General features: G+C 41.8%; 1 protein-coding gene across 3 annotated transcripts in view; it reads right to left on the bottom strand.

Moving 5' to 3' along the window:
• taok3a (TAO kinase 3a) overlaps nucleotides 1-26,321 on the bottom strand; it is a 154,863-nt gene that overhangs the window by 48,380 nt on the left and 80,162 nt on the right. For all 3 annotated transcript variants that reach the window (XM_078554017.1, XM_078554018.1, XM_078554019.1), the window contains 4 exons: nucleotides 24,152-24,265; nucleotides 23,509-23,600; nucleotides 10,200-10,293; nucleotides 9,641-9,722 (listed from right to left, as the gene is read on the bottom strand). In XM_078554017.1, the coding sequence (XP_078410143.1) occupies nucleotides 9,641-9,722; nucleotides 10,200-10,293; nucleotides 23,509-23,600; nucleotides 24,152-24,265 (382 nt within the window). The remainder of the gene's footprint in view (nucleotides 1-9,640; nucleotides 9,723-10,199; nucleotides 10,294-23,508; nucleotides 23,601-24,151; nucleotides 24,266-26,321) is intronic.

The raw sequence follows: 26,321 nt of genomic DNA, 5'->3' as shown, positions 1-26,321 counted from the left end.
AACCGCATGTGCAGGAAGTGCTAGCAGCTGGAGGAGTTTGAACTCTGGGTTTCAGAAATTGAGCATCAACTGGTGCCACTGTCGTGCATGAGGCTATAGCCATTTAGTTTTTGAAAATATGATTTTTCAACTTTCAACCGACTGGAAATTTTGCAATTTGAACTGAGACAGAGCAAACTACTTAAAAAAAGCAAGGCCACATTCCAAGGTGAAGGTGAGAAACAAACAAATCACCTTCAGGGGAGTGTGAAGAGAGATACAGACATTTCCTATAATGCAAACACCCAACGAAACTCCTAACTGTCTAAGGAAGAGACATAAAAAATGCAAAGTACTGGATTTTGAAACAATGGCTGCCATGGACACAGACACGCGAAACCTCTTGGAAATACACAATGGGTGAAGTATTTTGAAGCAAGGCTGCCCAGCCACAAGAGAACGATTGCAAGTATCAAGGAGGTCTTTGGCAGAGGGAACAGGTTGAAGGCAACACGCTCTTCTCTCTTTTAGAATATGAGTGCAGCCTGGTTCGTGAAGCCAACTCTACCAGAAACCTACCAGCAAACAGAGATCTCGTAATAACTACAACATCTTCTACATCTGACCGCATCCTAGAAATCAGCTAACCCAAATCTGCCGCAGTGTTTAAAAATTTAAGTCTGAAAGAGGGAGGACACAACTGTATATTTTTACTTTTTTTATTGGACTGTAACTCCCCTTATTTCTGATACCTGTGTGTGTATTTGTGGGCCCAAATGATTGCATGAGGGTCGAATGCTTGAGGTTCTGTTTTTGTTATTATCCTCGGATACGGTGGTTAATAATTTTGCTCTTTGACTCAAGGAAACCTCGTTTGATTGGCTCCTTATTGCTCACAACAGAAAGAGTTAAATATTTTCTGATTTGGAAAAGGCATATCCTCATAACAAAGGTTTAAGTTTCTTTTTCATGACCAAACAAGGAGGTTGAATAGAGGAGAGCCAGTTCACCTCTCCTCGCCTGGTCGTGGCGAAATTGGGGGCACATGTCCAGATTTTGTCCAACAATGGTCCCCGCTGTTGCTGAGTAAGTTGACAGGCAAAGCCCACAAGGTTTACTGCTTCTTGCCCAAGGAAAGTGCAACAAGCTATGAAGCAGCAAAAAAAAAAGGCTATTTTAAGTGTGCACCAGTTGGTGCTGGAGGTGTACCGTCAGAAATTCTGTAACCTCAGGAAGTGGCCTAACCAGACGTACCTGGAATTTAAACGGCTTAAGCTGCTCACTTCTGACCAGTGGGTATGGGCGCTTTGTGAAATAATTCTGCTCAAGGAGTTGAAAAACTCCAATACTCTTCCTGATAGGAACTCACAGAGGAAGTGTATAACAGGGACTATACAGGCAGCAATCTTGGCTTATGATTATCAGCTTGTCCACAAACCTTCATCTCAAAGGAAACGCTTCCCTAGTCACTCCCAACCAACTGAGAAGGATAGAAAGCGGGAGAGAGGGGAAATTGAGCACCTATGGGAGAGAAGGGACAGCTGGAAAAACAGGGGGCCCTACTCAGGCCAGAAAAGACGATGCTGAGAAGAGGAAAGAGGCCAAGAAACCTGGGTGTTTTAACTGCCATAAGGCAGGACACCTCCGTGCTAACTGATGGAGGTTACAGGAAAAATCCACGGGAATTGTTGGGGTGCACAAAACCCTGCACAGAGAATTGGAGGCAGACAGAGAGGATAGCAGACCAGGCTATAGCTCTGGCTGCGGCAGCAAATCCCTCTAGATGCACTGCTGAGAGTGCCGGTGAATTTTTAAAAATCCCAAAGTTACAAGGATTTTGTACCAGAAGGAAGAGTAGCCACGTTTCCCCAGAGCGAGACGAGTAAGCCTGTAGTGATACTGAGGAATACAGGGGCCAGCCACACTGTACTGCTGGGAAAAGACATGATCTTTCCACCCGAAAGTGAAGTACCAAGGTGTTGGTAAGGGCATTAAAAGAGGGTACGTGCCCATCCCCTTATACCAGCTCCTGGAGGGCAACCTTGTGTCAGGACCAGTGACTGTGGGAATCATCTCTAGTTTGCCTGTGGACAGGGCTGACCTGCTCCTTGGCAATGACCTGGCTGGATCAAAAGTGATAGCACATCCAGTAGTCTCAGATAAGCCAACCGAGGTCAGGGAGACAGAACAGCTGCAGGAGAAAGTGCCTGGCATTTTGACTGATCGTGGGGGGTAACCTGATCTATGGCTGGACAAACTCCATCAGAGGCTGAAATGCACTGCAGACAGATGACCATATTGTCTGGTTATCCGAGATTTTTCAGGAGTCTAGAGGACCCTAAGGAAGTAATAAGTAGGTCTTTCTTGGTTGTGGCTCAGCAAACTGACCCATGTTAAAAAGGTCAGATCAGGCTGCACAAACTGAAGCCGCGGCAGAGGAAATCCCCAAATGCCACAACATTAAAAACGTGACGCTGATGAGAAAGTGGAGTCCCCCTCACACACCTGAAAGTGGACATTGATCCACCAGGTAGTGGTGCCGCTGAGGTACCATGCGGAAATATTAAGGCTAGCACATGAAATCCTGATGGCTGGGCATGTTGGCATACGAAAAACCCAAGCCTGCATCAGCCAGCATTTTTACTGGTTGCACCTCCACAAGGATGTAGCAAGGTTTTGCAGAACCTGCCACATCGAGATCCAGTCGGATCAGGGCTCAAATTTCACGTCCCTATTATTCCAAGAAATCATGAGAAACCTAGCTGACATCCTCAGTGAATCACCCGCAGTCATATGGGGAGCTAGAACGGTAGCCCCAGACCCTAAAAACAATGACCAGGGCATACTGCCATACATACCCCCATGATTGGGATAAATACTGCTTGCTATCAGAGGCTCATCCGAGTCCACTGGTTTTACTCTGTTTGTATTGGTTTACAGACACCAACTGAGAGGTCCTCCGAAAGTAATCAAGGAGAGATTTTTACAACAGAAGGAGGAAGTCTCCATTTTAGACTATGTGACCATGTTAAAATCTTCCAAATGGCTATGGGAAAACAGGAAACCAGGGCCCGAAGCTTTCAGCCCGAAGACTATGTGCTAGTGCTCCTACCAATACTGGATGAGCCCCTAAAAATGTCTGGTTCAGTGGCCTGTACAAAGTAGTGAAAAGGCTAGCGGAGTTAAACTATCTAACTGACACCGCAGATGACAGGAAAAAGCAAAGGCTCTGTCATGTTAACATGATAAAACAACATCACAGCTGAGAAGGGGGCAGGCAGTAACAGTCTGTGCAATAACAACAGACCTGGACGACGAGAGGAACAGAGGGGTTGAATTGGAGGAAGACACAGATGAGGCCCACATTGAACCCCCTTACTGTCCAGCTAGCCAACAGAAAGTTTAGCAAAATTGGAAATCATATTTATCCACCTAAATGCAGAACAGCGAGGAGACCTGACAAGGCTGCTCACTGCATTTAACAACATTTGTAGAGACAAGACAGGCTGCACCACTTAAGCTCTACATGATATGGATGTGGGATTGAGGCAACATCCCTGCTGTCTAGGTCCAGAAAAGCTGGCCCAGGTCCGGGAGGATATTACATGCTGGAGTACCAACTAATACAGCCTAGCAGCAGAAGCTGGAGCTCCCCAGTTGGGCTCATGCCCAAACTGGACAGCTCCACAAGACTCTGCATTGGCTACTGGAAGATTAATGCAGCGACCAGAGTAGACTCACACCTGGAAGACTGCATAGATCGGGAAGTGCTGCGCAGCCTACGTTACAAAAATAGATTTACTCAAGGGATAATGACAGGCTCCCTTGACCACTCATGTGAAGGAAATCTCCGCCTTTGTGTCTCTGGATGCATAATGCTCTTGTCAAGTCTTGCCATTTGCACTCAAGTGCCCAAGCCACCTTTCAAAGAATGATGAACCAGGTAGTGACAGGCTTATCCAATTGTATAGTGTACCTATATGACCTCCTAGTATACAGTGAAACCTGGGAAATTCATTGGAGCAACTGGAAGTCCTCTTCCAGAAATTAGTGTCAGCTAACCTAGTGCTCAATCTCACAAAGAACAAGTTCACTGAGGCTCATGTGACCTACCTAGGACACATGGTGGGTCAACAACAAGTACTGCCCAGAGCTGCAAAGCAGTAATACAGATTCCCATTCCCACAACAAACTGGAAATCATGAGATTTTTAGGGATGTGTGGGTTCTACCACAATTGTCTCAAACTTCAGCAAAGCAGCAGCCCCACTGACAGACCTACTACAGAAAAAAGCAGAAGTAGCATGGACTGAGAAACAACAGACAGCTTTTGGAAAGCTGAAAGCCATTTTAATAAATTAAGCAGTGATAGCAGCTCCATGCTTTAGCCAAACATTTAAAGTAGCCACACAAACGGCATTCCACAGTAGAAAAAGAAACTCTAGATTTATTACTGGCTGTCAAACACTTTGTATCCATTTCAGAGACATATCTTAGAGGCCACAATGTATACAGACCACAACCCTTTGACCTTTGTGGAGAAGTTCAAAACTCAGAATGCAAAGTTATTCCATTGGGAGATTGTTTCTCGAACCATATCACCTAAAAAATCACCCACATGATGGGAAATCAAATGTGATTGCAGACGCCCTGTTCAGAACTTAAGGAGACCAAGTTCGAACTGATGGGATAATCCAGATGAAGGCTAAGGGTGAATGGAAGCGAATTAGTTTTTTTGTACCTTGTAATGAAATGACAGTGAGTTTCATTTTATTTTTTTGAGATGCGGAGGTGGCACAAGGCTAAGTCGCTTTATTTTTGAAAATATCTTTCAACTGACTGGAAATTATGCAATTTGAACGGAGACAGAGTAAACTGTTAAAAATATATACCTATATGACATATTGCAAGGTGAAGGTGAGAAACAAACAAATCACCATCAGGGGAGTGTGAAGACAGACATCTCCTATAATCCAAACACTCATTGAAACTTGTAACTGTCTAAGGAAGAAACATTAAAAATGCAAGGACTGGAAATTGAAACAATAGCTGCCACAGACAGACATACCAAATACCTCTTGGAAATACACAATTGGTGAAGGAATTCAAGGCAAAGCTGCCCAACCACTTGAGAGAGATTGCAAGCGACACAGGTGGTGTCAAGAAAGGAAACAGGCTGAAGGCTGCATGCTCCCTCTCTGTCTCCTTTGGAATAAAGGTGTCACCCGTTGCGAGAAGCCAACTTTACAAGAAACCTACCAGCAAACCGAGATCTCATAATAATTGCAACATCTACATCTGACCGCATCCAAGAAACCAGCTAACTTAAATTGGCTGCAGGGTTTAAAATCTTTTTTTTTTATTCAGTCATGTGGGCATCACTGGCTAGGCCAGCATTTATTGGCCATCCGTAATTGCCCTCGTTCAGAGGGCATTTAAGAGTCAACCACATTGCTGTGGGTCTGGAGTCACATGTAGGGCTGACCAGGTTGAGGATGGCAGATTTCCTTCCCAAAAGGGCATTAGAAAACCATTTGTTTTTTTTTAAATTTTTTACAATAATCGACAATGGTTTCATGGTCATCATTAGACTTTTAATTCCAGATTTTTATTCAATTCAAATTCCACCATCTGCCATGGGGGGATTTGAACCCATGTCCCCAGAGCATTACACTGGGTCTCTGGATTATTAATCCAGCAACAATACCACTATGCCATCGCCTCCCCCATGGACCATCCTGGATATCAAAGAGCATAAAGTAAGATAAGGCAAAAAAGAAAAAGAGAAGCTTATGTTGGATGTCTAGAACTCAATACTGCAGAAAGCCTGCAGGATTATAGAAACAGTAGGGATGAAATCAAGAAAAACAAAGATGGCATGAAAAAATATTAGCAAGTAAAATCATGGAAAACCAAAAGATGCTTAATAAATGCATAAAGAGAAAGGGAACAAAGAAAGAAAGAGTAGAGTCAGTAAGAAATAAAAGGGTAGCCAGTTTGTGGAGACAGAAGATGTGGGCAAAGTTCTTAATGAATGTATGTTTCTGTCCACATAAGAGGGGGACAAAGCAGATGCTGTAGTTAAGAAGCAGTGTGAAATAATGAATGAGACAAACATAGTGAAAGGGGGATTTAGCATCTTTGAAAGTGGATAAATCGACAGGCCTGGATGAAATGTATCCCAGGCTAAAGAAGCCAGGAAACCAAGAGTGAGGACTCTGACCATCATTTACTAATCGTCTCTGGCCGCAGGTGTGCTGCTGAGGTACTGCTCGCACTGCATCATAATTTTAAAAAAGGGGGAAGGGGAAAAATGAGAGGAGGGGTGCCGAGTAATTAAAGGCAAGTCAGCCTAACTATGGTGGTGGGGAAATTTTTTTTTTAAATTCTGAGACACAGTATAAATCATCATCTAGAAAAGAACAAATTAATCAAGGACAGTCAGCATGGATTTGTTAGCACAAGGTCATGTCTGACTTGAAAGGAGTTTTTGAGGAACTAACAACGAGTGTCGACAAGGGTAGCACATTTCACGCAGTCTACATGCATTTTAGCAAGGCTTTTGACAAGGACAATAGTATCCACCAAGCTGGATGCAAAATTGGCTGTGGGAGGAAGGAAAGGGTAATGCTTGATGCGTGTTTTTGCGACTGGAAGGTTGTTTCCAGTGAGGTTCCACAGGGCTCAGACGAGGTCCTGTGGCACAGCTTTGATCTCCACATCTAAGGAACAATATACTTCCATTAGAGATGGTAAAGCAAAGGTTCACTAGAATGTCCCATTTGGAAGCTGAATAGACTGGGATGAGAAAATCCCATCAAACCATACAAGATTCTGAACAGGCTTGACAGGGTAGACACAGGAGTTTCCCCTAGCTGGGAAATCTAGGACACAGCCTCAGGATAAGGGATTGATCAGTTAGGACATTTATGTGCAGAAATTTCTTCTGAGGGCTGAGAGTCTTTCGAATCAACCACCCCAGTGGGTTGAGAATGTTCTATTGAGTATATTTAAGACATATTTTTCAACTCAGCAAGTCAAGAGATATGGGGAGCAAACAGGAAAGTGGAATTGAGGCAAAAGTTCAGCGTACTGAATGGTGAAGCAGGCTGGAGGGCCACATGGTCTACTATTGCTTCTATTTCTTATGCTCTTACATGCTTTTGTTTCTCATGCTATAGATCAATAATTTGTTTTTAAATGCAGGGGCCATGATTAAGAAGTATGCAGATGATACAAAAAAGTGGTAAATGCAATTCAATCCATAGAAGTTTAAGAATTCATTTGAGAAGGGCATACAAGGCAAGGGAATGCAAAATAAATGGTAGGATGCTGAGAAGTGTAGAGGAACAGAGGGGCCTTAGAGTGTATGTCTAAAGATAACAAGGCAAGTAGATCAGGCGGTTAAGATGGCACACATCATACATTCCTTTACTAGCCAAAACACAGACTGCAAAACAGGGAGGTTATGGCAGAATTGCATAAAACACTAGTTAGGCTGCAGCTAGAGTACTACGTACATCTCTGGTCATCACATTACAGAATGTGATCATATTGGAGAGATCACAGAGGGGATGTTGCCAAGAATGGAGAATTTTTGCTGTAAGGAGAGACTGGATAGCCTGGGTTATTTTCTTCGGACAGAGGCGGTGGAAGGTGTATAAAAATATCTGCAGACTGAGAAAAGTGGATAACAGAGAAGTCAATAACCTGGGGCATAAATTTAAAGAAACTGACAGATGAATTAGGGAGGTGTTAAAGGGAATATTTTTCACCCAGAGTGCTGTAGGGTTCTGGAACACACTGGTTGAAAGGATGGCATAGGCAGAAACCCTCACTGCATTTACAAAAACACTTATTAGAAAATTCCTTAAGTGTTGCAACCTATCGGGCTACAGACCAAGAGCTGGAAAGTGGAATTAGGCTGGATAACTCCTTTGGCTGGCTTGATGCAATGGGCTGAGTGGCCTCCTTCTGTGGTGTAAAATATCTGTTTCTTTGCTAGTTTAGACTTTAAACCCCATTGTAAAGTGAGGACAGTTTAAAGTCCATTAGCTGACCTTTGAGGAACCGGTTAATTAGCTATGAACTAACCACAGTATAAAAAGATATCCCTAGACAAATGGATAACAAATCTAGCATCCAACTCAACTAATCGCATTAAGTGATCCAAAATATTCCTTCCATTAACAAACATAGCATGCCATCACAATACAGAAAGGAGAAAATTTATAATTAAATATTTAAAAAGTTGGAAACGCTCGAAGACTACCCTGGAAAATGCAATAAATTAACTTCAACTGTTTTCTATTTTTAAAATGTAAGGAACTAGCAATATGACTCAGAATTCAAGAGGTTACTAAGCACTGAGTAGTTCACATGGTGACACCTCAATCTACAACCTTTCTCCATCAGTACACAGGGGACTGTTTTAATACCCCACATCTCCCTAAACTGATGTAGAATTAAGTCTACAAGTCCAAATGCATCGTTTCTAATTCAAAATGCATTTCATCCATTTTGTTTTCACTTATGTTAAAGCAATTTGAAGTGCTTGTAAACCATTAAACAAGACACATTAAAACCAAATTACTGGTTTAAAACCCGACCATGAATTGGTGTACAGGAAGGCTGCTCAAGGCAAACTGCACAATGATTTCAAAAAGCATTTCAAGAAATGAATGGGTGACACTGCAGCCAAGAATAGAACACGTTAGCCTTTAATGCTATTAAAGCATGGAAGAGATTACGTGAATTTTTAAAAAGGTATAGCGTCAGCCAAAGTGCACCATAAATCTGAAAAATGTACTGCACTGTGGCATAGAAAGACCATAAGCACCAATAAAATTAAAATACTCTACCCTTTTTGACATGAGTGCAGAGTACTTACCAATTTTCATATATAAAGAAATAAGGCGCAATTTATTATGATTAGATAACCAATTTGGGGAGGGGGTAGAAAAAAGTATATTTAACTCAATTTATAAATGCTTCAAAAGGGATACTTCTAAATTTACAATTAATTATCAGCTATGAATTCTCAATTTATTCATTTTTAATTCTGAATGCAACAAATAAAGAATATTCACAGTATTCACCAACATATTTTAATTTAGACCCCTCAACCTCTAAATAATCCTGGTGATTTAAATAGCAATTATGCTTATGATGCCGTTACACTTATGATTTATTTTGAAAAGCAGTCTATATTATTGTGTTGTAGATAAAAATATAGATGAGCATTAAGTAGTAGTTACTCACTGTGTTGGATATTGGCACACATAATTAGTAAGTCAAATCCAGGACCTAACTATCCTTTTTTAGAATTGTTTAAAAATGTTGATTATACAGGTCCTGAACATGGTGAAGTTTGCTTGATGGATGAAATAATTGATTTGTATATCTATATTATGTTCTTTGAGAACACTCAGATACACAAGCCAATATTTCAAAACTAGCCTGAACATGGTGATGAGAATCAGATGCCACATCTGGTAAATTTTCATAAGTAGGGTACAATCACAGGGCTTCAATACTTTATACTGAAATTAATAACAAACTAATGCATTATTTATTATTTAAACTGAATTAATTTTTAGTAATTCAAGACTAACTGAGCATACTTTTCTGATCAGTTATAAATAAAGTCCTGAAGTTCTTACCCGCAGAAGCTCCAATGATGTTGGTCGATCTTGTGGAATCTTCTGCAGGCAGTAATCCACAAAATTTCTAAAAAAGTGAGACCTACCAAATATAAATCTGAAATTAGAAGCATTAAAATCTATTTTCAGCAACAATGTGTTCCTGAATTCTTTCACCAGACTATTGCTTTCAGGAATCCCTTCAACAGCATAAATTTAAACTGTTTTGTCAGTCTCAAGATTACGCAAAATAGGTATCATTCTTAGATTCTCTATTGCCACTATCAAAAATACAAACCATAAGTCACTGTATTCATAAACTGAAATTTAAAATATCTGAGCAGTGGGATAACACCACATACAGGACAAAACAGCAATGACTGCACAATATGCACATTTGGCAAAGATACAGATGACGTTCTAAGTTATTCAGACAAGTTATTTAAGTTATTTTAAAATTTCTCAAATTAAATACAAGTACCAACACAATTTCAAAACAAAATATTTAAATCTTATGCTAATGATTGGCGAAAAAATAAAAATGCGGCTTCATAAATCCATCTAATCAATAGGAACTTACCACTCATTTGATTGAAGTGTTGGAGATTCATTCTGGGCAATGTGATATAAGGCACTCATTGCGTTCATGTTGAACAAAGGTGGCTTGCGTTCAGCTAAGAAAAAGACAACCGTGAGTGCATGTTGAAAAGTTGTCTTATAGTCACACTGGCCAGAAATAAACCCATATGGATAAGAACTGTTGTCATAGAGAGTAATCCTATTTTAAGATCACCTGTTCAACCGAGTAAAGATCTACTCTATGGTAAACATACAAGGTACAAAGACTTATTAAGCATTCACAATTTTAAAATATTTGTATCATATGAACTTAGATTCAAGTTAATTTTGCTCTTTAAACACTGGATCACACATTATAAACAAAATTGAGCAATCATGTTACTGAAATGCAAGAGGAAATGGCAAACTGTCTCTTTCAACTTTACATGAGTTTGTGAAAAAGGCATCTAATGTCCCAACTTGGAGTACAATTTAACTTACTAAATCTAACAGAGCTCAAGGCATTGCTGAAGGCAAGTCAGAGTTTGCACACTTGTGGAAGTGGTAGCGGACACCTCCGTTGAAAGGTTTTGGAAAGAGGTTTGCAAGATCTGTCCTCTAAGGATGAAGCGCTTTCAGTTGGTTCTTCAAAAATAAGCAGTATTTTCCTTATCCACTGCAGGTAGATAGAAAAATTTGTTCCCCTTCTATACGTGCTTAAAATCTTTGCCTGCAATATGGAGGAAGCAGATTTTGAACACTGGCCATCACTTACACACACCGCAATAGTTCAAAGGTGGCCACCCACTACTAGTTTCTCAGGGACAACTACATACCCCACCACTTCTCCCCGATTTGTCAGACTGCTTGTACGATATTCAGTACTGGGTAAGCAGAAACTTCCTCCAACTATATACTGAGAAGACTGAAGTCAATGTCTTTGGTCTCCACCACAAGCTCCAATTCTGAGCAGTCGATTTCATTCATCTTTCTGTCAGCTGTCCAAGGCTGAACCAGACTGTTCACAACCTGGGAAACATATCTGAACCCAAGACGAGCCTCCAACCACATATCTAATTCACCACCAAAGCTGTTCTCTTCCATCTCCATAACACTGCCCAGTTCACCCCCGTCTCAGCTCACCTGTTACCGAAACCCCTCATCCATATACTTGAAGTCCTTCAAAACTTTATTGCCCATATCCTAATTTGTACCAAGTCCTGGTCATCCATCACTCCTGTGCTTGATCAACACTGCGTTCACAGCCTGAAATTCATCAATTTTAAAATTTCTCATCCTTCTAGCCATATAAACCTCTCAGATCTCTGCACTTTTCTAAATCTGGCTTTTTTGTGCATCCCCGATTTTAGTAGCTCCACCATTGGCAGCCATGCCTTCAAGTGAATGGGCATAAAGCTCCTGAATTCCCTCCCTAAACTTCTCCAACCCCCCACTCTCCTCCTTCAAGATACTCCTTAATCCAATCTGTCGTATTATCTCATGCGGCTTGGTGTCAAATGTTGTTTGAGAATGCTCCTGTGAAGCATCTTGGGGATTTTTACTACATTAAAGGACACACACCATGCAAACACACCCCTACCTACCTGATGGCCATATTACTTTCTTCCAAATAATTCTGCAACCAAATTTAGTGTTAACAAAAGGTTCAGCTTAATATGCGTGTTTACATTCAGAATTTCCCTCTGAGCTCTAAACAATGTGACAGCACTTCCAGAATTTGCTACTGTTAATAACAGTAAAGAAATGCAGCTAATGAATCCATTTAGAATATATTGGAAAATAAGGAATATCTTGGAATAAGTCCTTATTTGTCAGTTTTCTCCTCAGCAGTATACCAAGTACAACTGGGAATATTAGGCACATAAATATACAGCCAAGGTGGCAAAAGCAAATATACAGAACCAGGTTCTTGCAGTTTTTGAAGAAGGTATTGAATCAATGACCAATTAGAAGATTTGCAAGGAGTACCCTAAGGTAAAGTTCCGCCAGTAGACAAGCTTTATTTGAGGAACCACTTGCCAGCCTCACCTCCCAATAGAAAATTACTATTTCAAGCGAAAAGTACCACAATTAGCTCTGTTGATGCAAGCAAAAGGAATGTTTAACAACGGAGTACAACTGAACAAAACCTCCAAACGATTGGCTGAATCAGATATCTGCACATAATGAAAGAGTAGGAGTGAATGACAGCAGGATAATTTCCCACAATGTATTCTGGACAGGAAATCTCCCAATTCTTTCACAATTTGCCAAGGAAAATTAAGGACATGGAAGAATTATCCTAATTGTTCCAATGACTGCTCTTACTTCTTAGCAGGAAGTAACCTTCTCCACGAGTTCCTGCCTAAAAGGCAGGTAGCCAGTGACCTTCTGCTCACTTTTGTGCATTCCACGAGATGCTAATTCAAAGCACAGCATCCCCTACATCAAATCCCAATAATCCAGAGAAGGTTTACATAATACCAAATTGCAATGCACTCCCTAGATTTGACAATTATACCAGAGCTGTATTACAAGTAGAAAAATTGTCCAGTAGATTTGGGATGCTGGAATGTCATCATCTCTGGCAAGGGACCGGTGTATGAAATATTCTGCGTATGCCTTAGTTGCAACGTAACACAAACATTTCGCCCTTACCGCTCCTTCCACGAGGAATAGTTAATTATGTGAACCATTAAACAGAAAGGAACAAAGAGCTACCAATGGGAACAAAGGAAGATAATCTTTAGGGATTGCCGGGGGTGATGGGACCAGTGCAAAAGCACTCCTAATCAGAAAAGAATGGAATAATAGCAAATTTATTTGCCACTTTCAGAGAATGATCACTTGACAAACAAAAGTCCACACCAACTATCTACTTTTATTTATTACTATTAATTATTAGTAAATAATTTACACCCTTCCTGAACAACCTTACCATATTCTATACGGGTAGAACTTCCCACTCAATTTTGACAGACAATGGTGAGCGTGCGTAGAATGCTAGAGGAGAATTTGGAATAATGGTCAGGAAATAGCTGTAGGAAAATAATTGATCCTGAAAGACACAGCAGAGTTCATGCTGAATAAGACAGCAGCCCTTATGGCACGCACTTTAGGCTGCTGAATGTCAGAGAAGAGAGGCTGAAACACAATTTTTCAATCACCCTCAAATATGCAAACTGTGCCATGAAACTTATAACTTTTCTTTAAAAAGAGAGAATTACGTACTTAACTGGTTTGTAGTTAATAGTGTGTCAATTGTGGGCAAATTCAGAGTTCGCTATTAGTGAGCATTTAGAAATTCATGGGTTGATCAAAGAGTCTATACAGATTTGTCAAATGATGTTAAAATATAAGCAAAGTACTACAGATTCTGTAAATCTGTAATAAAGGAAAAGGAGTGATGGAAATAATCAGCAGGTCTGGCAACAGATGTGGAGAGAGCAAGAGTGTTAAACCAAGTCGAATACAACTTCAAGTTCTGAAGTCATATTCGACTTGAAATGCTAACTCTGTCTCTCTCCACTGATGCTGCCAGACCTGAGTATTTCCAGCACTCTATTTATGTTAAATGTTGTTGGACAAATTTGACTTTTTTTAAACTAATTAATTGAATAAAGACAGTAGATGTACTGGATCTTGATTTTAGGAAGGAATTCAGTAACATAACTCCAGAGAGCTGTCAAAAGACGACATTATGAAGACTACAACTTAAATTAATATTGCTCTTTGCATGACCACCAGATGTCTCAACGCTCTTTCCGCCAATGAAGTACTTTTTGAAATGTAGTCATTGTTCTAATTTAGGAAATGAGGCAGCTAATTTGCACTCAGCAAACTCCCAGCAACAGCAATACGATAATGACCAGGTAATCTGTTTTTTATGATGTTGATTGAGGAATAAATATTGGCCAGGACACCAGAGGTAATTCTACTGCTGTTCTTAAAAAATGTGCCATCGGATTTTGTACATTCACCCGACCAAGCAGATGAGGCCTGGGTTTAAGATCTTATCCAAAAGGCAGCATCTCTGACAGTGCAATGCTCCCTTAGTACTGTGCTCGAATGTCAGCATTGATTATGGTTGAAGAAATGAAATAGCGTGGATAGAAAGTTGGCTGATCAACAGGTGTGTAGCCAATATGTCAAAGTGATACGCCTAAAATTCAGCTAAGAGTTAACGTGCTTCCAGCTCATGCGCTGGCTAACAGCAAAGTGAAAAGGAGAGCCAAATGCCCAAGTCTCTCCCAGTCAATATGCAGCCTCTCCATCAACAAGTTCTCTGCTGTGCCTCCATGTGGTGACACAGGGAAACTCGAGGTTCCAGGCGAAAGCTTCAGAGAACTCTGAGGCTATTTGGCTCCCAGACATGCAATGCACAGGCCAACTGCGTGTGGGCACACCCAGGTGCTCATGAACCAAACTCACAGCATAGGCAAATGGCCTTGTGGACACCTCTGCAAAGATGAAGGCTAAGACGAAATTTGGAGTGGAGCCAAAAGCAGACTGATGCCTTAATATCATCTTTCCAGTGACTCCTGCAACCAAACCAGTGCCAACGTAATGCTCTGCATTCCTTTGGACCCAATGGGGGAGGTCGAGAGAGGGACCCTAACAATTGGGAAGCCTGGGATCTCAACTTTTTGCCAGGCTGCGTCTGAGGACACACTGGTTTTGCTGCAGAGGGTTAACACAACGCAGGACACAGCAGGTACAATTAATAAGCCTAACTTGATTGGCGTAGAGAATGGTGCTGAGAATGAGCGCTCTGGGCTTTCTCTACCTGTCTGAACATCGCATCTCACTGGTCAACTATTGCCCACCTCAAGCCAGGCAGCCCCCAGCTGGTAAGGCGCTGGCAACCACGGTGCACTTATTTCAATGGGTACTTGGAACTCAAGAGTCGCCATCAACAAGTAGACAGCATTCATCACATTAGACAAACCAACAAAAAGATAACCAGCTTTTCAATGGGGGAGCTGGAACATCAGGATCATGAGGAACTGAAAGATAAATTGGAGCTAGTCGATAAACCCCCATAAGACAGCTGTGATCAACATGGAACTTGAGGTTGAACTTTGACATTGCTTCCCTATGAGAGCTGAGTCACTAAGAGTGGACAATGAAGAAAAACACTACACGTTCATCTGGCAGGGGAACAGTTTAGAGGAAATGTGTAAGCAGGGTGTAAGCTTTGCTGCATGGAACTTGCTCTTCTCTATGCTAGAACCCCTCACAAATGGTTTGGGACATGTTCCCTCTATTGCCTCCAAACTCAAAAAGGGCCAGTTATCATGAGTATCTAAGCACCACACTGCTCCACTACTGAGACAAAAGACCAGTTCTACAAGAAGCTTGACGCTATCAGCAGAAATCCTGAGACAGAACATCTCTACTACTGGGGAATTTCACCTCAGTGGGTGTGGACCATGAGGCATGGCCTACTTGCCTCTCACATCATTGGCATGGTAAAGATAAGCAAAAGGACAAAGGCTACTTGAGCTTTGCTGAAACCGTGTGAGCTTTATGTAACTAACTTTTCTTCCCCCAGAATTAACCACGCTACAAGGTACCCTGGAGACATCCAAGGTCATGACATTGGCACCAGCTGAATCTGATCACAACCAGATGTGACACATCCTCAATACCTACAGCTACCATAGCGTTAACTGTGACACAGATCGCTCTCCAATTTGCACTAGGCCCAAGATGCAACCTTGAAGCTTTTCCATTCAAAGCATAAAAGCTGCCCATGCATCAAGGTCAGCAATACTGCCTACGCAGATAAGAAACAACAGTTCTTCAACTCCACTGAACTCTCGTGCATTCCCACCCAGATTGCAAAAGCAAAACGAACATACTTTGAGACACCATTTATAATACCGCACTCTTAACTTCTAATAACCTTGGATGAATAACCTCTTGCCATTTGGCACGTGCTCCAGAATATGTGAAGAGTCATAGGGAATGGATCTTTACCCAAGACACTGGCATTCAAGGTTGGTGCATAAGCACAGATTTTGTTGACAGAGCCTCCATCAGATGACAGATGCAGAAAGAGGAGGCATTCAGAACATGCTACTGGTGGCTGACTACTGATTGCAAAACCTACATCATGCTCACGGCAAACTCCTGCATTCTTATCATGCCCCATAGCAATAGAAGCAATAGCCTCACATATAGAGCCAGTGTTGACTAAATTGGTCTCTTACAGAGCAGCAATGTCAACATCAAACTTGCATAGCTCATGGTCAATCTGAATCTTCAGTGCATCCAGAAGCGCAGTTCAGTTTCTGTGCTGGCAGATCTACAGTGGTCATGATCTTTTCCATACACCACCTACAAGAGGTGTAGAGAATAGGATACACTTCTTTACTTTGCTTTCATAGATTTCACTAAAGCATTTGACACCATCAGCCGGGCAGGACGCTACAAGATTTGAGAAAATTGGCTGTGCACAAAAGCTCCTTAGTCTCATCTGCTCCTTTCATGACAGCATGCACTGCACTGTACAGTTTGACAGCACCACTTCTGACAGTTTCAGGGTGAAGAATAGAGTGAAACAGGGTGCATCCTAGACCCCACTTTGTTTGGTATATCTTCTTCTCCATGTACCTAACCTTTGCCTTCTCTACAGATATGGAAGGAATGTACCTGCATATTAGGTCAGATGATAAGCTCTAGTCTGTCCAGACTGAAAGCAAAGACAAAAATACAGCACATCTTGATCAGAGAACTCCTCCATGCTGAGATGTTGCACTAGTCACTCACAAGAAACTCCGTGACAAGGACTCGTGGATTGTCTCTCCCATGCCTGTAACTTATTCTCCCTTACTCTAAGCATCAATAAAACCATGATTATGGGACAGGGTGTCACATCTCTGTCCTTGCTCAAACTAAACACCACCCTGCTCAAAATGGTTAGCAAATTCTGCTACCTAGGGCTCATGGTGACAGAACCTTTCTTATGATGCCACACTCGATAGATGTATAGGGTAAGCAGCCACCACCTTTGGCAGACTCACGAAACATGCAAGAAACAACATTAATCTCACTCTTAAGACCAAGATGTTGGTTTATGAGACCTGTGTTCTCAGCATTCTGTTGTATGACTGTGAGGTATGGACAACTTACAGCTACCAAGAAAGGAGGCTGAACAATTTTCACGTCCGTTGCTTGTCGTGCATTTTCGGCATGGAAGGACAAAAATCACAAATGCAACAGTCCTCTCAAAGGCAAATCTCCCAAGTACGCTAGCATTCATCAAGCAGGGGGGACTTCATGGTTCAGGCGCACTCGCAGGATAGAAGGCAAACGCATTCCCAAGAATTTTCTACATGGTGAGATAGCTGGAACCAGAAAGCTAGTAGGGCACCCAAGGCTTCGCTTCTAAAATGCTTGTAAGCATGACATGAAGACTCTAAACATCGATTTTCACCTCTGGGGGAAGCTAGCCAATGACAAAGGGGAATTGTGAAATCATCTGTGGGCCTGCATTAGCCACTGATCATCATGGTAACACAAGTGACTTGACAACAGATACCACTGAAAACAACCCACACTAAGACCCAATAACCATCTTGCAGGACCAGCCTCCTGAGCCATCAGCAAAAGTGCACCATGTGAAGCGCTCTCATCCATAACGGATATGCTGCATATGCGTCAGCTTACATCACAGAAGCATGCCAATGATGACAACATACAGGAAGAATGGAAAATGCTGACTGGCTCAAGTCTAACATCACTGTAATTGAACTTGTCATTGAAGTAGTTAATGAGAGCAGATCACTTGACAAGAGAGATCTGGCGAGAAGATTCTGAATGCATTAAGAGCTGCTCAAAGTAAAATCCAACAGGCTGCTAGCTGCTGCACCAATGACTACTGGTTACAACTTTTGTCAGAATATCCAGATGGCCTTAGATACAAGGAACCCTAGGGGAACGGAATGATGGGATCAAAAAAAAAAACAGGGTCCATCAACAAAGAACAGCTCCATTGAAAACAAAGACAAGTGAAGTCAACACTGACTGCAATAAAATGGAGAGATGGGTGGAACACCACCTCGATCGAGTTACTCCAGGAAAAACAAGGTCACTGAGGAAGCCCTAGACACAATAGAGACACTGTCATGGAACAGCTTGATGCCAAACCCACAGTGGAGGAGCTTAGCAAACTATTGACTTGCTTGTCATCGACCACCACCCGAAGTGTACGATTTAAATTGCATTTTCGGATGGTTCCCAGCACAGGGCAATTTCCCAGAGGAAGTTTGCACTTCTGGGCAATTGCCGTGCAAACCCTTACCTGTGGACTTCTGACGGGGATTCTCCAGTGCATCTTTGGGGTACCCTCCCAAATCCAACGCCAGGAGCACGGAAGTTACTGCTCATTGTCTTCATTAACCTCACTAAGACGTTTGATCATGTGAGCAGAGGAAGTCTATTTAAGCTGAAGAAAATCATCTACCCCCTTAAGCTGCTCGCTTTGATCTTCTTTCTATGACGAGTGGCAAAGTCAGCTATGATGGGGCAATATTGAAACACTTCGAGGTCTGCGGTGGGGTCAAACAAATTCCATCCTGGTGCCTACACTGGCATATTCTTCTTTTTACTGTTTTCACATGCATTCAGTTAATCTACAGAGGGCATCTACTTACATACCAGAACTGATGGTAAACTGTTCGGCCTTGTCCATCTGATGGTAAACTGTTCAGCCTTGTCCACCTGAGATCAAGACAAGTGTGCCAAGTCCTTATAGCAACTCTTATACTGATAACATTGAACTAGCATGCCATAACCAGGTGCACCTTCATGGCAAACTGACAGATTCTCTCACACCTGGAAAAAGTTTAGTTTACCATCAGCATCGGGGGCCTCATGTCCAGAGCATTCCCATATCATGGTCAATCAGCATTGATAATGTGACATTGGAGGAAAAAGGCTCCACACCACCAGCATCTGTCACTTGATGCTGAAATCAACACGTATTGCAAAAAACTGCAACTGCAAGCTTTGGGTAGAACAGCAGCAACCTGACAGAAGGTACCAAGCTGCAAGTCTACCGAGCCTGAATCCTCAGTACACTCCTCTACAGTAGAGAGACCTGGATAATACATGTAGACAGGAGAAAGGGCCAAACAGTTTCTACCTTTGCTGTTGCAGATGTTTTCTTGGCAGGAAAAGGTCTCCGATTCAGAGGTCCTAGGAGTGTGCTAATTTCATCAGCATACACTCATTACTGCAATAGTTCATCTGCAATAGCTCAGCCACATTCATCAGATAGAATTCGGCAATATACGTTCCATACGGTAAACTGGTCACTGGGTCACCAATTGCTGCATGTCCTTACCTCTGTTACAAGGACACCTCTACGTGGAATGTGAAGATGGTGGGAATGGACAAAGACAATTGGGTGACAGCCACTGATGACCAGGATCTACCAGAGACTGACTGTTTGGAGGGGCCTCAGAAGGGGAGAGGAGAAACAGAAATCTCAGCTGGCTGAGCAGACGGTCCAGAGAAAACAGAAGTCAGCAATTCCTGCACCTTCTCAGCTCACTGCTGTCATCTGCAGTAAGTGTGGGAGACACTGCCATGTGAGAGGAGCCACACTAGGTGACAATTAACAGAGATAACCACAAAGGGGCAAAACCATTGTCTCAAGACAAAAGGCTCATAAGGGTGAATAAGAATCAGAAAATAGTATTGCTGAGGTTGGAGAAGGGCTGGAAGTGGTGTACCTTAGAGGTCAATACTTGGACCTGGGCATAGGGAGCACAACCTTTACTTTAGTTTCATCCACTAATTTCGAGGCTTGGCAAACAGTGACAACATTGTAAAAGATTATGGTACACAGGTTAGAACAGATTAATGTAGATAAGTATGAAGTAATACTTTTTATGGGGAGAAATAAGGAATTGAAGCATATGGTGGATATGAACAGAGTTCAAACATGTAACTCCATGAAAGTGAAAATGGCAGTAATGTAACATTTGACTGTATTTTGGGTTTTAGAAATGGAGAAAGAGAATTAGAAGTAAAAAGGGAATGGTTAAGCTACAGTTAAGGGTACTGCAACAGTTCTGGGCGTCCCATTACAGAAATGGCACTAAAGCCAAGGAGAATATGCAGCATAGGTTCAACCTTGTTGATGGATTTTAATATGAAAGATTTTGATATGAAGAATATGGGAGAGGCCATATTCCCAGGAAAAATGAGACCAGGAATCATCATTCACACCAAGAGTTAGATTGGGAGATTTTTTTTAAAAAACGTGTTGCTTTTTGGACTATGGAGTACTTTGCAGACAGAGCAGTTAGGACCAACACCACTGCATCTTTTAAAAGGGTCAATTGGGTTAAGATCTGAAACATAGTAATGATACTGAGTTGATCAAACACTACTTAGTTCCCATCCTTGTAATAGCAAATTCTTAGGAGCACCAGACTCAGAATCACACAGCAGAAGAGGCCCTTTGGCCCATCGAGTCTGCACCAACATGTGAGAAACACCAGACCTACCTACCTAACCCCATTTACCAGCACTTGGCCCATAGCCTTGAGTGTTATGACGTGCTAAGTGCTCATCCAGGTACTTTTTAAAGGATGTGAGGCAACCCGCCTCCACCACCATCCCATGGCAGTGCATTCCAGACCGTCACCACCCTACGGGTAAAAAAGTTTTTCCTCACATGGCCCCTAAACCTCCTGTCCCTCACCTTGAACTTATGCCCCCTTGTGACTGACCCTTCAACTAAGGGGAACAGCTGCTCCCTATCCACCCTGTCCATGCCCCTCAATCTTGTACACCTCGATCAGGTCGCCCCTCAGTCTTCTCTGCTCCAACGAAAACAACCCAAGTCTATCCAACCTCTCTTTATAACTTAAATGTTCCATCCCAGGCAACATCCTGCTGAATCTCCTCTGCACCCCCACCAGTGCAATCACATCCTTCCTATAACGTGGTGACCAGAACGGCACACAATACTCCAGCTGTGGCCTCACCAAGGTTCTATACAACTCCAACATGACCTCCCTCCTTTTGTAATCTATGCCTCGATTGATAAAGGCAAGTGTCCCATATGCCTTTTTCACCACCCCACTAACATGCCCCTCTGCCTTCAGAGATCTATGGACACACATGCCAAGGTCCCTTTGTTCCTCAGAACTTCCTAGTGTCATGCCATTCATTGAATACTTCCTTGTCAAATTACTCCTTCCAAAGTGTATCACCTCACACTTTTCAGGGTTAAATTCCATCTGCCACTTATCTGCCCATTTGACCATCCCATCTATAACTTCCTGTAACCCAATACACTCAACTTCACTGTTAACCACCCGGCCAATCTTTGTGTCATTCGCAAATTTACTAATCCTACCCCCCACATAGTCATCAATGTCATTTATATAAATGACAAATAATAGGGGACGCAGCAGATCAATGTAGTACGCCACTGGACACTGGCTTCCAGTCACTAAAGCATCCTTCTGTCATCACCCTCTGCCTCCTACAACTAAGCTAATTTTGAATCCACCTTATCAAATTACCCTGTATCCAAAGTGCCTTTGCCTTCTTTATAAGTCTCCGATGTGGGACCTGGTCAAAGGCTTTGCTGAAATCCATATAAACTACATCAACTGCACTACCCTCATCTACACATCTGGTCACCACCTCAAAAAATTCAATCAAATTTGTTAGGCATGACCTCCCTCTGACAAAGCCATGCTGACTATCCCTGATCAAACCCTGCCTCTCCATGTGGAGATAGATACTCTCCTTCAGAACTTTCTCCAATAGTTTCCCTACCACTGACGTGAGACTCACTGGCCTCTAGTTCCCTGGCTTATCTCTACAACCCTTCTTAAATAGCCAAACCACATTAGCTGTTCTCCAGTCCTCTGGCACCTCCCCCGTGGCCAGAAAGGAATTAAAAATTTGGGTCAGAGCCCCTGCGATCTCCTCCCTTGCCTCCCTCAGCAGTCTGGGACACAAATCATCCGGACCTGGAGATTTGCCCACTTTTAAGCCTGCCAAAACCTCCAATACCTTGTCACTCCCCATATCAATTTGCTTAAGAACCTTGCAGTCTCTCTCCCCGAGTACGATACCTTCATCCACATTCTCTTGGGTGAAGATGGACGTGAAGTATTCATTCAACACTCTAGCCATGTCCTCTGGCCCCACCCATAGATTGCCCCCTTGGTCCCTTATGGGCCCTACTCTTTCCCTGGTTATCCTCTTCCCATTGATATACTTATAGAATATCTTGGGATTTTCCCTTCTTTTACCAGCCAGGGCTTTCTCATATCCCCTCTTTGCTCTCCTGATTGCTTTCTTAAGCTCCACCCTGCACTGTCTGTACTCCACTAATGCCTCTGCTGATTTGCTTCCCTTGTACCTGCTAAAAGCCTCTTTTCCTTCTCATCGTAACCTTAATACCTCTGGTCATCCATGGTTCTCTGGGCTTGTTACTCCTTCCTATCACCCTAGAGGGAACATGTTGAGCCTGTACCCTCTCCTTTTCCTTTTTGAACACCCCCCACTGTTCCTCTGTAGATTTCCCCACAAGTAACTGTTCCCAGTCTACCTTGGCCAGATCCTGCCTTATTTTACTAAAATCCACTCTCCCGCAATCCAAAACATTTTTTTGCAACTTGTCGATTTCTTTGTCCATAACAAACTTAAACTGTACCATGTTGTGGTCACTATCACTAAAATGCTCGCCCACCACCACCTCAGCCACCAGTCGAGCTTCATTCCCCAGAATTAGGTCCAGCAATGCACCGTCCTATTGGAGTCAGCATTCAAAACCAAATGCCAGCAGATAAAATTTAGTTATGATAGTGTGTTAATTAAAAATATCAGCATCTTTCCAATTAGTCTATGATAAATTCATCAATATGTAGAATCAAGACTGATCCTTATAGCAGTGCAATTCAAGAAGTGCTGGGTGTTCCAGAATGAAAGAAAAATGAGACATATTTCATTCAGGTAGAAATCTGGAGATGGATCCACAGGACATATTGTAACAATGCAGTGCCGTCAACACTAGCTGTCTAATAGACAGGAGAGAAAAAATGCTGGATGATCTGATAATTATGTAGGAACATTACCCAAAGATGCTGAACAATTTTAATTGTTAGATTCTCTGACATTTTGAGAAAAATGATTTGCTGAATATTGGGCAAATTCTTCACTCAGCTTTTGAACAAAAGATGGTCTGCCAATACAAATTAATTGATACAAGGCTTCTGGTAAATTAAAATCATGACTATTTAAGGATGGCACAGCAAAAAAATGTTTGCATATCACTGCAAGAAAATACAAACCAAGTTCAATGGATGTTATCCCAAGAGACCAGACATCTACTTTTCCATCATATTGTCCCTCATCCATTGCAAGGATCACTTCTGGGGCCATCCTGTTAAACATACACATTTAGTTAAAAAAAAAATAATTCTGTATTCTCAAATACATTTACTGGTACAGTTGACAAAATCTCAGAGCTAAATACTGACTAAATGACTACCATACTATTTCACAAATCCACGAGTTAAGTCAGGCAATTAAGGCAATGTGTTACCCAAAATAACTTGACAGGAAAATCACGTCAGGATTGTCATGACAAACCTTTCTCCATTACTAAATGCAGTTAAAGCAACCAACAAAAATTAAGTATACCAGGTTGCTCCTTTCAATTGTACAATTCCCCACTATCACTTTACTTAAGATCAACTTAATTTACACAGAATTGTGATTCAACCTAGGACCTTCCTTATCTGTAGGGTTATTAGGACAGCCTGAACGTCCAATTTCTAATAACTCCTACAATACAAACAGTCATGTTTTTCTGGAGTTACAATACAAGAATGCGGAATGTGTACCGTGGCTGGGCCAAGGGCCCAAGGCATTGCTGATATTTCTCTTAAAGGAGGCAACTTCTTATTTAAATGTTTTTTAAATTTCACTTACCAGTAAGGCGTCCCTACAAACGAGTTAGCAGGAGATACTATAGAGGCAGATCCAAAATCAGCCAGTTTGACTTGCCCTGGTTCAGTTAGTAAAATGTTTCCTGCCTTTATATCTCTGCAAAAAAACAAAATCATTGAAATTGCCACGTATCTGATCATGCAAAAAGCTTAACTTTTAATTTCGCCAGCCTTGGCTTGAGTCAGAAAATCTCAGGTTCAAGTTTAAGCCCCGGTCCAGAGATTTAAGCACATAGTCCAGGCTGACATTTTAGTTCAGTGCCAAGAGAATGATGTTTTTCAGATGAGATGAAAAACCAAGAATCCATCTGTCCTCTCAACGATCCCATGGCACTATCTGAAGCAAAGCAAAGATATTCTCTCAGTATATTTGATCAAAACTAGGTCATCAACTAACACTACAGAATCAGATTATCTGGTCATTTATCTCATTTATGTTTGTGGAACCCTATTATCTGCAGACTGGCTGATTAAGTTGTCCACATGAGACTACACTTCAGAACTACTTCAACGACTGTAAAACACTTTTCGGCCATCCTTTCAGCATGAAAAATGTATATAATGCAGGTTCTCACAATCTCAAAAAAATCTCACGATACTGTGAGATGCCAAAAACGTGTTCAAAATCTAGAATCACAAACCAGAATTTTTTGAACTTGGAAGCAGATTCCATGAATTTGACAAACACTTCGTCAATTGATTTTTTAAAACTATTTATTTAAAACTACAAAATATAAATTACAAAACATAGATCATTTTTAATTAAGATGGGAGGAAAGAACAAGGACAATTACAAGTTTAAAACAGATTAGGCTAGCTAGGTGTATATTCAAAGCTACTGCCCACACAAAAAGCTGGGCATTAAACTAAAGCTCTGCTTTGGAACTTCAAGCTCTGATTTCTCTCTCAAACTCACTCAAATAAAATAAACTTTCCACCATGTAATTTAAATCTATTGCTCTGAGTTCTCAGGGCTCCTGCTTCTGATTCCTAATTTCTCAGCTGCAGCGATTACCTTTAGACTAGACAGGGAACAGGTAAGTGGGTTAAAGGGGAAAAATCACTTTTCCTGTTCGCTGTCAATGATTCTTGATGGATATACCAAATGATTGGGTCCGGCTGCAAAACATCTGTGATGTAACAGTTTGCTAACACTCATTGCCCAGATAACAGATTATGGATGGTACCGGGGACAAGGTACCAGAACTTTTACCCAAAGGACCACAACTCCGCCATGAATGAGTGCCTTCAGCAAAGTCAGAGGGAATAAAACGGAGAAGAGAAAAATAAAATAAAATCTTTATCGACTTCAATGAAATTAAAATGTACAGGGTGGCAACTGTAAAATTTATAGAAAACAGACACCATGATATACAATGTTCATCCATTGCACTGCCTTCAATTTCAGCAATGGCAGCAGGAATGGAAATTCTAGAAAAGGTAAATTTTAATTCTTTTACTCCAAGAATTTCTGACTTTGATAATAAGAGGTGAGAGAGAAATCCAGAATTTTACTGAGCTTCTTGATTGAGTTTTTTGAAGAGGTTACAGAATAGGTCGATGAGGGTAATGCTGTTGATGTGGTATACGTGGACTTTCAAAAGGCATCTGATACAGTGCCACACAACAGGCTTGAGAGAAAAGTTATTGCTCATGGAATAAAAGAGACAGTAGCAACGTGGATACAAAATTGGCTGAAAAATAGGAAGCAGAGAGTAATGATCAATGGATATTTTTTGGGCTGGAGGAAGGTTTGTAGCGGAGCTCCCCAGGGGTCGGTATTGTGACCCTTGTTTTTCCTGATATGTATTAATGATCTAGATCTTGGTGTGCAGGGGACACTTTCAAAGTTTGCGGATGATACGAAGCTTGGGAGTGTTGTGAACTGCGAGGAGGATGGTATGGAACTTCACGAGGACATCGACAAGTTGGCGGAGAGGGCAGATGAAGTTCAATGCAGACAAGTGTGAGGGGGCTGGACAGAGTAGACAGGGAAAAGCTGTACCGCTCTTAAAAGGATTAAGAACGAGAGGGCACAGACTTAAAGTGATTTGCAAAAGAAGCAAATGTGACATAAGAAAAAACTTCTTCACACGACGAGTGGTTTAGATCTGGAATGCACTGCCTGGAAGTGTGGTGGAGGTAGGTTCAAT

The sequence above is a fragment of the Cetorhinus maximus genome, chromosome 12, assembly GCF_964194155.1.
Source record: "Cetorhinus maximus chromosome 12, sCetMax3.hap1.1, whole genome shotgun sequence".
NCBI classification, from domain to species: Eukaryota; Metazoa; Chordata; class Chondrichthyes; order Lamniformes; family Cetorhinidae; genus Cetorhinus; species Cetorhinus maximus.
This window is presented reverse-complemented; position numbering and strand designations above follow the sequence as displayed.